Source organism: Eleutherodactylus coqui, chromosome 12 (genome assembly GCF_035609145.1).
Source record: "Eleutherodactylus coqui strain aEleCoq1 chromosome 12, aEleCoq1.hap1, whole genome shotgun sequence".
Lineage (NCBI taxonomy): Eukaryota > Metazoa > Chordata > Amphibia > Anura > Eleutherodactylidae > Eleutherodactylus > Eleutherodactylus coqui.
In genome coordinates, this window is record NC_089848.1 from 131,474,796 (window position 1) to 131,489,899 (window position 15,104).

The 15,104-nt window shown below is 44.6% G+C and overlaps 1 protein-coding gene across 1 annotated transcript in view; it reads left to right on the plus strand.

Moving 5' to 3' along the window:
• The window catches only part of MYO3A (myosin IIIA), a 236,852-nt gene extending 222,278 nt beyond the window's left edge, over positions 1–14,574 (plus strand). The window contains exons 35-36 of the mRNA XM_066584921.1: positions 4,205–4,245; positions 14,346–14,574. Of these exons, the coding sequence (XP_066441018.1) occupies positions 4,205–4,245; positions 14,346–14,460 (156 nt within the window). The 3' untranslated portion in view covers positions 14,461–14,574. The remainder of the gene's footprint in view (positions 1–4,204; positions 4,246–14,345) is intronic.
• Positions 14,575–15,104: the final 530 nt, after the last annotated feature.

The window sequence follows — 15,104 nt, forward strand, 5'->3', positions numbered from 1 at the left end:
CCACAGGATTGGGGATAGACAGCTGATCAGCAGGGGTCCGACTGCGGGTCCCAGGCATATGGGGCGGTGATCACATGTTACCCCTCAGAGGCATAACGTGAAGCTGCTGAGCTTCAATGCACAATCTGTAATATAGTCTCCAACTATAATGCTTCATTCAATGTATTGGTCTCTTTATATGGGAAAGAGAGACCTTATGGGCCCCCTAAGGCTTCAGGGCCCGGGTGCGACTGCACCCTCTGCAACCCCTGTAGTTACCCCCCTGCTACCACTCTATTCATTTTTGGGGGGACTGCAAAGGATAGCTGAGCTCATGCACTTGGCTATGTTCTTCAGTCCCATAGAAATGAATGGAATGCTAGTACATATGTGTGTCCACTACTACATTATTTGAGGACACTTGAACCCCTGCTTTTGTTATCGGTGTGGGTTCCAGAAGACAGATCTCCACAATAAGCTACTTAACACCAAACCTGTGGAAAGGTGATAAGTTGGTTTTATGGGTTAACCCCCCTTAACCCCCTTAGTGGCACGCCTGGAAAATCTCCGGGGCTTTCTGCATTGACCATGCAGTTAAACCCTGGAAGATTTCCGTGGACAGCTCTAGTGCTGAAATGCTGGCCAGGAAATACAGTTATTTTGCCACTGTGCACATCTGCCTCTTCAAATTACGTCAGGAAAATCTCGGGGGCTTGCTGCGCTGACATGGTAATAAATCTTCCACTGAAGGGGTTAATGCAACCCTCCATTTTCCGGACAAGATTCTGCCCCAGGACCGGAGAGGATATACTTGCAGTTGTTGTTACGTGCCTCTCCCTCAATCTGCTGGTTCCAGGCCCCATTTTTGGACATCCTAGATGACTGCAGTAATTTTCTAACTACCTAATGCACACTATAACTGCTCTCTGATTTGCCAGTGCTGATCAGGTATAGAATCATAGACTGGTAGCGTTGGAAGGGACCTCCAGGGTCATCGGATCTGACCCCCTGCTCAGTGCAGGATCACTAAATCATCCCAGATAGATGTCTGTCCAGCCTCTGAAGACTTCCATTGAAGGAGAACTTCCCCTCCTCCCGTGGCAACCTGTTCCACTCATTGATCCCCCTCACTGTCTAATATCTAATCTGTGTCTCCTCCCTTTCAGTTTCATCCCATTGCTTCTAGTCTTTCCTTGTGCAGATGAGTATAGGGCTGATCCCTCTACATTGTAGATTAGCAGTTTAACACTATCAACGCACTGCGGGGATTAGATAGTCTGAATATTATGTCAGCCTTCTTGGTCAGCTGAAAAACATCACCGAGAACTGGCAGATTGAAGAACTGCAGGTAATATACCCCTCCCATCTCGAAACCAAAGGGTCGCTTTAAGGGCTCTTACCCACTTGTGTTTTTTTATCGAGTCACTTATGTTGGTGCTGGTGATTAGTGTTGAGCGAATCAAAACAGTCAAACCATGTCAGCTAAAAGTTCGGTTTGGCATGAGCCCAAACCTCAGGCGGTTCGACTTGGCTGAATCTGCTAATATTCTTCTAACGTACTAACGGGAGGAGAAAAAGGAAAGGCTGAAAAAAGAGGAAAACCACAGAAGGAGGAACAAGAATCTTTTTTCTTCTTTTCCTTCTGTCTTTTCCTTCTTAGTATTTCTTCTTTTTCTACTTTCTACCTGTGTTATACGGGGCTTTTATAGATCTTAGGGCTCTTTTACACAAGCGTATATCGGCTGCCGTTTTCACGGCCGGACGATATACGCTACAATGGGAGGAGTAAAAACTCGTAAATGGGTGCACAAATCTAACATTTGTGTGCCCGTTCAGATGGTATGGGCCCCGGTGCATATATGTCGAGGCTGCCATGCCGTTACCCCTTCCCTCTCCTTTCCCTGCTCACCTCCTTTCTCCTCCCCTCTGGCTGTTTGCAATGGGAGGGGCGGGACGAGGTGGAACTAAGTGCTGCCCCTTCCCGCCTCCTCCCGTTCCTGGCTGCGGACAAGGGGCGGGGAGGGAGCAGGAGCTTAGCTCTGCCTCCGTCCCGCCTCTTGTCTACAGCCAGCATTGGGAGAAGAGAACAGGGAGGGAGTTTAGCAGTCACGCTGCTAAACTCCCTTCTCCAGCCGCTGTCCTATAGGAGCCCATGCAGCGGCTGACATATTCCGGCCCAAAAGATAGTTCCAGGACTATCTTTTGGGCTCAACGTAAAAGAGCCCGGTGCTATATTAGCCCGGCCGGGCGCTTTTATGTTGCAGAAATACGGCCATGTGATCTGAAGCATTGGAATCCAATGCATTAGATCGTAGCGTATATCGGTCAGCCGTGAAAACAGCGGCTGATATTTGGTCGTGTGAAAGCGCCCTTAGACAGTGTTACACACCAGCATTAGGAGTATTGGTAAAGTTCACGCTTAAACTAATTCTGACCAAACCAAACTTTTCAAAAGTCCGCTAATCACTGTTGGTGATAGTTTAATGGTGCGCGGATCTTCTGCTGAAGCAGGACCCATACAGGCTCGGCTGGGAGTTGTAGTTTTACAACTTCTTTGAAGCCATAGACTGGGGATCACTTTACTTTTCGGCTTTGTAACTTTATCCTTGTGTACTAAGACCATCTCTGTGGGCTGGTACAGACATACCATAAATCATACTGTCTTCTACTATTTGTTTCTGCTTCTAACTTCATTCATCACATTCTTCAATTCTTTAAGTTCGGAGGCATTCAGAAAGTTTAGACAAGCAAGAAGCTAAATGCACTTTCCATCTTCTTTAATGTACCGAACTAAAAGTACATGCAATTGAAACACATAATTGTATTGCCTTATTCAACCTGCGCTGCCGAATCCTCAGTATGTTCGTGCAAGGCATCAATCAGTGGATGATATTCATCTCTTGGAGGCCATTTTTCATCTTTTCTGAAGACTTTATTTTTCTGTTGACGCAGCCATATGAGGCCATGTTTGTGGTACAAGTTGTATTCTGCAATGGTACCAGTTAACACACCATGGAATGTACTGGGAAACACTTTAAAATGTCTGTGTGGTTCTATGTATACGGTGCAGCAAAAAGGACAGTTTAAATGTATTCTATATGCCAGTGTGATTACATAATACCAAATTTCTATAGTTTTAGTCATTTCTCATTGTTCTGCCAATCAACTATTAACCCTTTCCAATCCACTGTCTGACGTCTGAAGACATTCTGATTGAAGGCTGTACAGCTTTGATGTAGAAAGATGTCCGGCTGGGCATTCTTACTGTATATTACTGGCCGCTCTGTTGTCGGGGGAGCTCTGCAGCATGTCCCATACCGCAGTACTGGCTCTAGCCAGCAGATGGCACCATTGTATAATGGCAGAAAGAGAGATCCCCCTAGAAAACCCTGAATCCAAAATTGGATTGCAAAGGGTTAATTGTGAGCCAGGAAAGCCATCAGTGTTTTCCCTTGTATGTATATTTAGGTTTGGATGGGCCCCTTCCTCTGCAGGGGCCCTGTGAATTTGCAGTATTTCTATTGGTTGCATCAGATTGCAACATTCAATATGCTGATGTACTTTATATGCCATCTGTCTGAGAATTTTGGATGTTAAGGCCCATTTAGACACAAGGACTATCGTTTAAAACATATCTTTTGAGCGCCTATTGAGCGATAATCATTGTGCCCATTTACAGCGCAAGGTGATCGCTCAAATGTTGAGCGATCACCTTGCGCTCCGAGTGGGGAATGCAGAAGACAAGCGCAGCCACTTGTCTTCTGCATCCACCTGCTCCCCACTCAGAGCGCCCCGCTGTTATACAGCTGAGTGCTCCGAGCAGCGGTTGTCCCCGCTTGTCTTCTGCATCCAGCTGTTCTCTGCTTGGTGTGCCCGGCTGTTATACAGCTGAGTGCTCCGAGTGGGGTATGAAAAACACAACTGGACCGCTCTGTTCTTTATATCCAGCCTGTGTTCAGCAAGAGAGATACAGCTGAAACATTAGTATCAGCTGTATCCCACTGTGAATTCCTGATAAGGCTGATTGGCAGCACGCTGACAGACCACAATGAGCGACGGCTTAACAAGAACTGCGCGATGTAACTGCAATTACACACAACGATTATCGCTCAAATGACGGCTTTGGAGCGCATTTTGAGCGATAATCGTTGAGTCTAAATGGGCTTTTTGTTACATTTGTGACAAAACATGCAATAATTGTTACATATTATATTACTTTTTTCAGTTGCCATACAAAGATGAGAAGCGGAAACCGAGAAAAGAAAGGTGAGTCTAGTAATGGATGCGATTTGTCAATAATCTGTAAGTAGAGATGAGCGAGCGTACTCGGAAAAGTACTACTCGCTCGAGTAATTTGCTTTATCCGAGTATCGCTGTGCTCGTCCCTGAAGATTCGGGTGCCGGCACAGAGCGGGGAGCTGCAGGGGAGAGCGGGGAGGAACGGAGGTAAGATCTTTCTCTCCCTCTCTCCCACCCGCTCTCCCCTGCTCCCCGCTGCGACTCACCTGTCAGCCGCAGTGGCACCCGAATCTTCAGACCCGGGCACAGCGATACTCGGATAAAGCACATTACTCGAGCGAGTAGTGCTTTTCCGAGTACGCTCGCTCATCTCTATCTGTAAGTAATGACAGTTTGCATATAATTACATCATGTTTTGTGTTCCAGTATTCCTGAGATGTAGATAATGTAGAGTTGTGTTAGGAAATATCCCCAGAGTATCGGGTATTGTCAATAATTGTATATCATTAATAGGTTTTCTGTAGGATCGGTTGTAATGTCTAACTATAGATAACGCGCCAATACATTCATCCCACCTACTTTTAAGGGGATCATTTTTCGGTTTCGCCCACGCTGAGGATGTGCAATACAAAAACTTCTCTTACCATTTTAACAAAACCCAAAGCGCCATGTAGATTATCAGACGTTACCATCATATCTGTGTTCCATTCCCTCGTTGAAGCCTATATCTCACCAATGGGGAGCCATCTAATGTCACTGCGGCTGCCAACAACACTCAGCTCACGGATTTAGAGTTTTAGGATTTCGTTTAAGTATTTTCATGTAAAAAGCTGTTCAAATAATGCCAGTAGTCATGGAGAAAGCCTGAGAGTCCTGCTTGCTACTCCTACTCATATAGAAACCTGAGATTTTTGCAACCCTCGGTCATCACACAGTGATTTACACGTTTTCTTGTATAGGTTTGCATACAGGTAGAACTGTCCATCTCTGTGTAAGGTAGGGGAAGCAGGACTCACAGGTGTTCATTATGAGCCTCGTGTGGGACAGAGTGCTAAGGCAGCAGTATGCAGTCCTAAGCTCTCGCTCAGGACCTGAAGGTCGCAAGGTAGCCAGCTTAAGGTTGACTCAGCCCTCCATCCGAGGTCTCGCTCAGGACCTTAAGGTTGCAAGTTCAATCCCCCTATGGTTCAGGTAGCCAACTCAAGGTTGACTCAGCCCTCCATCCTTCCGAGGTCGGTAAAATGAGCACCCAACTTGATGGGGGTAATAAAGAAATTACATGAAAACACTGTGAAATAAGTTGTTGTTAGTCATTCACAACCCTAAAGGCGAGCTCTCTCCATGTTTTTCGGTTTTGCACTGCTTCTTTCAGTTGTGTGATATCTATGCCAGTATCCGTTCTGACAGTATCAGCCATCGTGTCCTTTGGCTCTAGGTCTTCTTCTGCCACTGATCTGTCCAAGCATTATAGATTTTTCTAGCGACAATGCTTGCATTAAATGGCCAAAATCCGTGAGCCTGAGCCCGGTCATCTTGCCCTCCAGTAATATATCGGGTCTTATATGATTCAGGACTTCTCTGTTTGTCACTCTTGCCGTCTAGGGTATACGCAGCAGCTTTCGCCGGCACCACAGCTCAAACACATAAATCCCCCTTCTATCAGCTTCCCTCGCAGTCCAGCTCTCACCTCCATACATGGCTCTGGTGTAAACGGTGGTTTGCAGTATCCTGCATTTAGTTGCTATGCCGATATCCCTACTTTTACAGATTTTGTCCATGTTTAGCATCGTGCTTCGCCCAAATGCTATCCTACATTTTATCTCTGGCATAGATTCTCCAGCCTGGTCAATTTTTGAGCCAAGGAAGATGAAGTCTCGCATGCACTCTATGACCTCATGGTCGATTTTGAGTTTTTTGCAGTTGTCATAATTTTAGTCTTTAAATTCAGGTAGAGGCCCATTTTTTCCCTTTCAGTTTTAATCTTCCATATCGGCAGCTTCAGACCGGCTTCTGTTTCTACAAGCAGAGTTGTGTCATCCATATAACGGAGATTGTTGATGTTTCTTCCACCTTTTTTCACCCCGATTTCCAATTCGTCTCGGTCCATCTTCTGCATGATCACTTCCGCATATAGCTTAAACAAGAGGGGTGAGAGGATGCAGCCCTGTTGGACACTTTTGCCGATCCCAAACCAATCTGTGTCCCCATACTGTGTTCTCACAGCGGCTTCTTGATTGGTATAAAATGATTTTATCAGCTTGACTGGATGTGCCAATACGCACGGCTCTTGTAGGGGGCGCCATAGCTTGTCATGGTCGATGCAGTCAAAGCCCTTGATGTAGTTGATGAAGCACATGTAGATATTCGTTTGGTATTCTTGAGCTTTTCCATGGTCCATTGGAGGTTTGCAATATGGCAGCGGGTGTTGCGTCCTCGCTGGAGTCCTGCCTCCACATCAGGGAGCGCAGCTTCAACTACTGATCTCAGTCTTTCCTGTATAATTTTGAGAAGGATCTTGCTTGCATGCAGAATGAGGGCCATTGTTCGGTAGGTGGAGCGATTCTGGGAGTCACCTTTCTTTGGTAGAGGGATGAAGAGAGATCCCTCCCAGTCCTGTGGCCATTGTGTGGATGCCGATACTGCCTGGCACAGCACTGTGATGGTTTTCACTGGTACTGGCAGCAATAGTTCTGTCGGTATGTTATATATACTCGGTGCTTTATTTTTAGCTAGTTATTTCATAGCCATAACCACTTCTGACTCCATAGTAGAGGCTCCAAGTCCACGGGCTCCACCTTATGCAATGGTCCAGCTATGTGGCTGCAGGCATATAGTTCCTCTGTGTATTCCCTCCACCTATCCTTGATACTCTGTTGGTCATTCAGTTCCTTCCCATTTTTGCCTTTGATTGTACTATTGCATGCCAAGAAAGGTTTTCGAGCCATCTTGACCTGTGAAAATAGGCCTCGCATATGGCCTTTCCTGGCTTCTGCTTCAAGTTGTTTGCGGCACTTATTCCAGTCCATTTCCTTATCTCTCCTTGCCGCTCACTGAAAATCAGCATTTAGTTGCTGAACTTCATCTTCGTAGCCGGCCATCTTTGCTGCTCTTCTTTTATCAGCTATTTTGTGGGTTTGCTCATACAACCCATAGCGTTGTTTTTCCTGCTTCTTATATCTGAGATGCTTACTGACTGTTTCCATAACTGTGAACTGTATATCTGCCATAGTTCCTCTGGATGCTTATCTGATGTATCAAGCAGTTGGAATCTGTTTGCTACCCCAATAGTGTATGATTGGGGGATTTTAGAGATGCCGAGTTTTCTCAATGGAGCACCTTTCTTAATGCTACAGAATTTAATCTTGATCTTACCTGCAAGGAGTTCATGATCCGTGCCGCAGTCGGCGCCAGGAAAGGTTTTTATTGCAACGACTGAACTTCACTAACGATGATTACACAGGATGTAATCAATCTGATTTCGATGGAGGGCATTGGGGGATGTCCACGTGTGCAGTCGGCGTTTGGGTTGCATAAACCATGTGTTTGCTATCCTGAGCCGATTTTCTTGGCAGAGCTGTACCAGGCGATCACCGGCTTCATTTCTTTCACCAAGCCCAAATCTTCCTGCAATGGTTGCTTCTGGCTGGCCACCGATTTTAGAATTGAAGTTGCCAATAATCAAGGTGAACCGATAGATCACTCATTATTCTGATCTCATTGTGTGTCAGTCTTAGGCCCTGAGTTTTAAATATATTACCAATAAAAGTTATTTTTTAGGGGTGTCTAATCTGTGAAGGGCTTTCTGCAATTATAATAGCCTCCTCTAGCTCAGTGAGTTACATTATGAGACTCGGCAGCATATTAACAGCCTGTTACATGACAAAAACAAATCATAAAAACTAGATATCCCAGACCTCCATGTCTGCGCCTCTATTATATAATGCCCTCAGATGGGTCACCTGGCAAAGCTGCATTAATCTACGAGTCTTCCTGTTACTTTTCCGGGCTTCACACTGTTATATGAAACTGTTTCTCAGCCATAAATTTGCCACATCAGAGATAACCCAAAAGTTCCATCCAAAGGTCGAATCTGCCTGTTCTACACGCCACAAGTAGAATGCTCGATAAATTAGACAAAGGACATTTTCTTTTCTCTGCAGTCAAGGCAAAGTGTTGGAGTCGGAAGATTATTATAGAGAGATTTATTCCAGACATTCAATAAATAATCCAAAAACTCACGATGGTTTTTCTGCCATGGAATTTTCTCTCCTAAACCCAAGTGAGAGGTAACGATACTAACGAATGCTCTGACTTATGAAAGCAAACTGCCCCTCATGCATCCTAACCACATCAAAGTCACCGGAGATGGTTAGAATGGATGAGTCCAAGGCTGAGTGCTGTGTGCCGAAAGGCAAGGGCTGTTTCTAGGAACGGAATCCTATTACTCCCATACATTGGGGCTGAATAAGAAGGTGTTTTCCAATTACCATTGAATTCCCATAAGCACCAGATCCATCCTACAAATTATTCGAATTGTATAATGCTCTCACGGGGTTTCCTCATTTGAGGCCTTGTCCTCAACTTGTAATGGTCCAGGTCTAAACTGGGATTGCCTAGAAATTGCCCATTTACTAGTTTTGAAGAGTCATGAAAGAAAAAGCAGAGCCGGGTTTACAACTTAGATTCCCATCTACCGTCACCGCTATATAAGCTTCATACAAAGAAGCCTAATGCTGCATATATTGAGGCATATTGACTTTAGTTATAAGCCTTGTACACCAATTTCCTGGCATATGAGAGTCTCAAATTATGGTAAACACCATAATTTGGGACTTTTGGCCTTTTTACGCCACAATCCTGCACTTTTTTTAAAGAAGGCGTGGCTTAGTAAAAAGAGGGCTCCTTAGACTTCCTATAATTTACACCAGAAACTGGCCTAATTTATAGCTGAAACTTACAATAGCTCCTAGATAACAGAGGTTTTAGCCTGATACAATTGTCACAATTACTCCTTAGTCTCTTACTGTTTAATGGCTATAGGCCCAAAAGCAGACCTATATATTTCACTATGGAAACAGACTGCAAACAAACCTTGTGTAGTCTGATCTTACAGTCCTTTTTCCATCCCCTGCTGATAACCTACAAAATATATGTTAGAAAGAAGTAGGAGATGGATGGGAGGTAGCGGTAAGTCTGCAGAGTTAGACTACATAAGGTTTGTTTTTGGTTTGCAACCATACAACAATATAGAGGTCAGTAAAAGGGGTTTACTGGGGCCGGTAATTGGGGTGAAATGAAGAAATATAGCTTATTCTCCTGCTAAGAGAAAGTGCAAGAGCCCCAGTCCCTACCACTCTGCTATTTGCCATTCATTGTACAAATGACTGCTCAGCCAATCACATGCTATTTGTGAAAATATCAGCTGTGCCCTGTGATTGGCTGAACGGTCATGTGAATAATAATAAATGGCATGTGACCACCGTGGTTTCTGCCGGGATCAGAGAGGCAGGGATAAGGCTTCTGAGCTTTACCAGGGGAGCACATAGTAACAGTATATTAGGCCACAAAAAGACATACGTCCATCCAGTTTAGTCTATTACCCCCCAATGTTTCACAGAAAGGGAAATATAAAAACAAACAATCACTAAAAATGGCCATATACTTAGTGACAAAAATGTGAGGAGCCTTGACGATTGGCTTGTGAGCTCAAGTATTTTGGCCAAAATCCAGCTAATACCACGCATTTATTATGTATTATTCACATGCAGTGCAGATTTAAACATTGGGGGAGCCCAGGGTGGCAGTACTAATGGGGTTCACTTTTAAAGGGGCAGGGCAGCCCGACTAACTATTATGGCATCATTAATAGATTGCTTGTTTGCATGACGCACTACATGTATCAGAATGGTCTGACACTTTGTATCTACTCTGTGCAGGAGTATACACTAAGCAGCCACCCCCTCTATATAGGAGGTTGTGTGAGTGGCTGTCTCATCGGTGTCCTCCACAGGTGTAACTGGCTCCCTCATTTGGCAGCCTGCATGTTGAGGTGGTACACATATTTGCCCTCCTGTATCAGTAAGTATATGGCCATTTTCAGTGATTGATTACCCCCCCCCCCCCCCCCACACACACACACACACACACACACACACACACACACACAAACACACACAATGTTGATGCAGAGGAAGGCAAAAAACCCCAATGAGGTAGAAGCCAATTTTCCTCATTTGAGGAAAAAAAATTCCTTCCTTACTCCAATCTGGCAATCAGAATAATCCCTGAATTACCGACCCTTCTGACGTAATCAGTGGTATAACATGTAATATTGTAACACTCAGGAAAGGCGTCCAGGTCCCTCTTACACTCTTTTATCGAGTTTACCATCACCACGTCCTCAGGCAGAGAGTTCCATAGTCGCACTGCTTTCACTGTAAAGAACCCCCTTCTATCTTGTGTAGCAACCTTCTTTCCTCTAAACGCCCCCCTGTTACAGTCACAGTCCTGGGTATAAATAGCTCAGAAAAAACCTATAAATAGCAACAACTGACTGAATTGTGAATGCAGCTCTGAGTCAGTAGATTACATTCACTTAAACACTATAAATGCTGTTCAGATGTGACTATATAGTATTGTATGCCAGGATATCTAAAGTTAAAATCCAGCTCTGCTTAAATAACAGTCATGGCGCTTCACTGAACTGCTAAAACACAAGTTTGAATGTATTGTATGTGCAAAGCAGCTTTTTAAATGATAGATAGATGAATGGATGGAGTAAGAGATAGATGGATATTAGATAGACAGATGTGAGATAGATAGTTTCTTAATCTCTTACCATTTCATGGCTGTAGGCCACTATGCAAACCAATATATCGCCATGGAAACAGACTACAAGCAAACACGGTGTAGTCTGATACTATTTTGCCATGCATCTGTCCCCATGTGATAAGCTACGAAATGTATGTTAATTAGAAGTCGGGGACAGATGGATGGTATTGGTAAGTCTTTAGAATCACACTACATAATATTTTTGGTCTACAACCATGAAGACATGGATATTATCTACACCTACTACTTTGCACATAACTTGCTGTATATTTTTTATTCCGATAAACCACAGTGTAATTTTTACTATTTCAAAATGATGCCGGATCTTCTGGCAGGTAAGTCGAGAAGTGGCTTCCAGATTGTCTACCTAACTCCACTGCTTGCTCCATTCACCCTGATGTCTGCTTTCCTAATGTCAGCCAATAGACTGTAGTAGTTATGGATTAGTTATTAGAGCCTATAATGGGATTTAAGTGTACCCGAAGCATAGAACGGTCTGCCCAGCCCTGATCTGAGGCCTCCCCTCATTGGGCCCATATAATAAATCTCTTCACAGGGAGGTGATGTTGTCCCACTTCTGTACCGAAGGGCTTTGTACAGCATTATCCTATTACACCCTGCCCCTGGGTGTAATAGAAGTACTAAGATGGCAGACACTTACATCCATGCTCATTTATAAACGATGTATTGTATACGGCGTGGGGACGTTGTAGCTGTGGCTAGGCCTTGATTGGACTTAAAGGGGTTGTCCTGCCATAGCAAGTGGGGTTATACACTTCTGTATGGCCATATTAATGCACTTTGTAATATACATCGTGCATTAAATATTGGCCATACAGAAGTTATACACTTACCCCTCCGGTGCTGGCATCCCCGTCTCCATGGCGCCGACTAAAGCTGCCTTCTCCCTGGATTAGATGCGCTTGCGCTGTCTGCCTCCTTCTGTCCGGCTCCGGCGTGCTTGCACTGCAGAGGTCTTCTGCGCATGCGCTGTCTGCCTCCTTCTGTCCAGCTCCGGCGTGCTTGCGCTGCAGAGGTCTTCTGCGCATGCGCAGAAGACCTCTGCAGCGCGATCACGCCGGAGCCGGACAGAAGAGGGCAGACAGAGCAAGTGCGTCTAATCCAGGGAGAAGGCAGCTTTAGTCGGCGCCATGGAGACGGGGACGCCAGCACCGGAGGGGTAAGTGTATAACTTCTGTATGGCCAATATTTAATGCACGATGTATATTAAAAAGTGCATTAATATGGCCATGCAGAAGTGCTGAACCCCACTTGCTATGGCGGGACAACCCCTTTAAAGGCTTCTTTGGGGGGATTCCAAGTGTAAAACAACTTTTTATGAATTCCAGATATGAAAGTTGTTCATCTAAATCTCCCAGCCGTCACTTTCTTATCTGTTCCTCTATTTCTGTTCCCACATTGCTATTTTCCGAGATGTTCGCCACATCCCTGCTTGAATGCAGCGTAAAAAAGTACATTTCCCATAATTCCCTGCTCTCTACTTTCTTTTGTGCATGTCCCAGCTAAGCGTAGCCCTGTGATTGGTCAGTTATCCGATCCAGGGAAACCTGGAAATAAACACTTTGGAAGTGCCATAAGAAGGTGATGGTTTAGAGAGATACAGACACACAATCCAAAGCAGAACCACATTGCAAACTTTAACCCTTTCCAATCCACTGTCTGACCTCTGAAGACATTATGATTTAAGGCTGTGCAGCTGCAATATTGGAAGACTTCCATCGGGTTCTCTTACTGTATATTGCCAGCCTCTCTGCTGTTGGAGCCTATCCAACGTGTCACCTCATGCAGTACTGGCTTTAGCCAACAGATAGCACCGTTGTATTACGGCAAAAAAAGAGTAAGCCCCCTAGGAAAACCAGGATAGAAATTGGATTGGAAAGGGTTAATAACTTTTGACTACCATTTACCTGACAGCCACTTTACGTAACCAGAATACCCCATTAACCCTTTGAGTGGCACGCCCGGAAATTTTCCAGGACGAGCTCCACTGCTCATAGCAACATAGCCCGGAAGATTTCCGGGCTATGTATCACTATTGGAGCTGCAGAGCACAATGCCACAAGCTGTGACAGTGTGCTCTGCCTGCACAGACCCACACAGAGCAGTGCAAGGGCTTTGAAAAACCAGCAGAAGATATTGCCGATCTGCCGGCAACCTCCTGCTTTGTTTACAGGTTGCCATAGAGACCATCGGCTTGTCAGAAGCAAGCCGATGGTCTCTTTGGCAGGGAGAGCTGGTGCTTGGCTGTCAGAGGACAGCTAGGTACCTGCTCTTACAGCAGAGATCAGAGAAAACCTCCGATCTCTGCTGTGTTAACCCTTTACATGCTGCAGTCTATGTGACTGCAGCATGTAAATAGCTGTCACTGCAGCATGTAAAGGGCTGTCACCATCGGACCCCCGGAATGTGATCAAGGGTCCTGATGGGTCCCTGTGGAAGTCCCCTAAAGAAACCAAAAAAAAAAAAAAAAGTTAAAAAATTATAAAAAAAATAATAAAAACACTTGTCTCCCTTTACTTTGTAAAAAAATCAAAAATACAGTCACACATGTGGTATCCATGCGTCGTAATGACCCAGAGAAGGAAGTTAATACATTATTTAACCCCTTAATGACATGGCCATTTTTTTTCTTTTTTCCCCATTTTTTTTTTTCCTCCCCCTGTTTAAAAAATCACAACTTGTCCCGCAAAAAACAAGCCCTTATATGGCCATGTCAATGGAAAAATGAAAAAGTTATGGCTCTTGAGACGCAACTGCAAAATTAGTTGAAATTCAATGATTAGACCATTTTAAAAAACCTGCCCCGGTGGGCACGACAGGGTGGTAGGAAACCTGCCACTCAAGGGATTAATACATCATGACTTCGCTTCCATGTAGTAAATCATTCAGTACAGTCCTCCTGGCCTTTGTTTTGGAATGGCCAATCTGAGATCACAGCACCCAAGTGCGGTTCTCCTGGCATATCCGCTCAGATGCTGTGAGCCTTGATGCCAGGACAATGGTGCTTGACTACTGCAGCCTCTGATTGGCTGTATAGTTGGGGGGCCCTGAGACAGATTTTGCATTGGGACCTCTGGCATGCTGTAGGTTCAGATGCTTACAGAGATGCTCGCACTAGTGAGCCTTGTAATTAGTACTGTATCTCATGTTTCTACCTCTCATATGGAAGCGAAGGATAACGCACTCTACAGTAAATGCACAGAAGCGGTTTTGCTACTAAAGAAAACAAGTCCGTCCCGACTGACCCATCTAACCATAGAACTGTCCTCCCCCAGGTCTGCAGCAGCAGATGAGCCGCAGCAAGAAAACTCCATGGAAGATAATCCATACGACTACCGGAAACTGCTGAGAAAAACATCCCAGCGAGATCGGCTGTTACATCATTGTTAATGTTTTATTATTTATTACACTGTTACAAAAAATATGCTTTTTATTTTTCTGGAAAAATGTTTGTTTCTTGCAGAGTTTCGGTTGCTGATTCCACATTTGTGCTCAGATTTTGACCGTCAGGAACAGATTTGTAGATAATAACAGTAGAATAAAGAAGTGTACATATAATTGTAATTAAAAATCTTTTAGAAATGTCCTTATAAACAGTAAATCCTGAATAGGGGGACATAAAGTTATAATCAGGATGTCGGGTCACCATGTGGATAATAACAAAGAGCTTCCAGAAGTGGCATGAAAATATGGGACGTTAGATGCATTGTGTCATAAGTCACCAGTGTTCTCCCTTGGAATATTCCAGCAGTTATCGGCCGGCATCGCATCTACTTTCCTTCATACCATTCTCCAATTGTCCTGGTGAAATCTTTCACCATGCTCATCTGATAAGTCACTGCATCTCTCTGGGAAGTAGTCAAGGTAAGAGTACATAGAATTACTATGAGGGACATGTTGCATCTGAATTCTTTGTATGATTTCAACATGTTGGTCACAATTAGAGATAAGCGAGCACACTCGGATGCAGCAGTTACTCGAGCGAGCCTCCCTCTTCTTGAATAACTGCTTACTGGTCCGAGCATGCTCGGGGA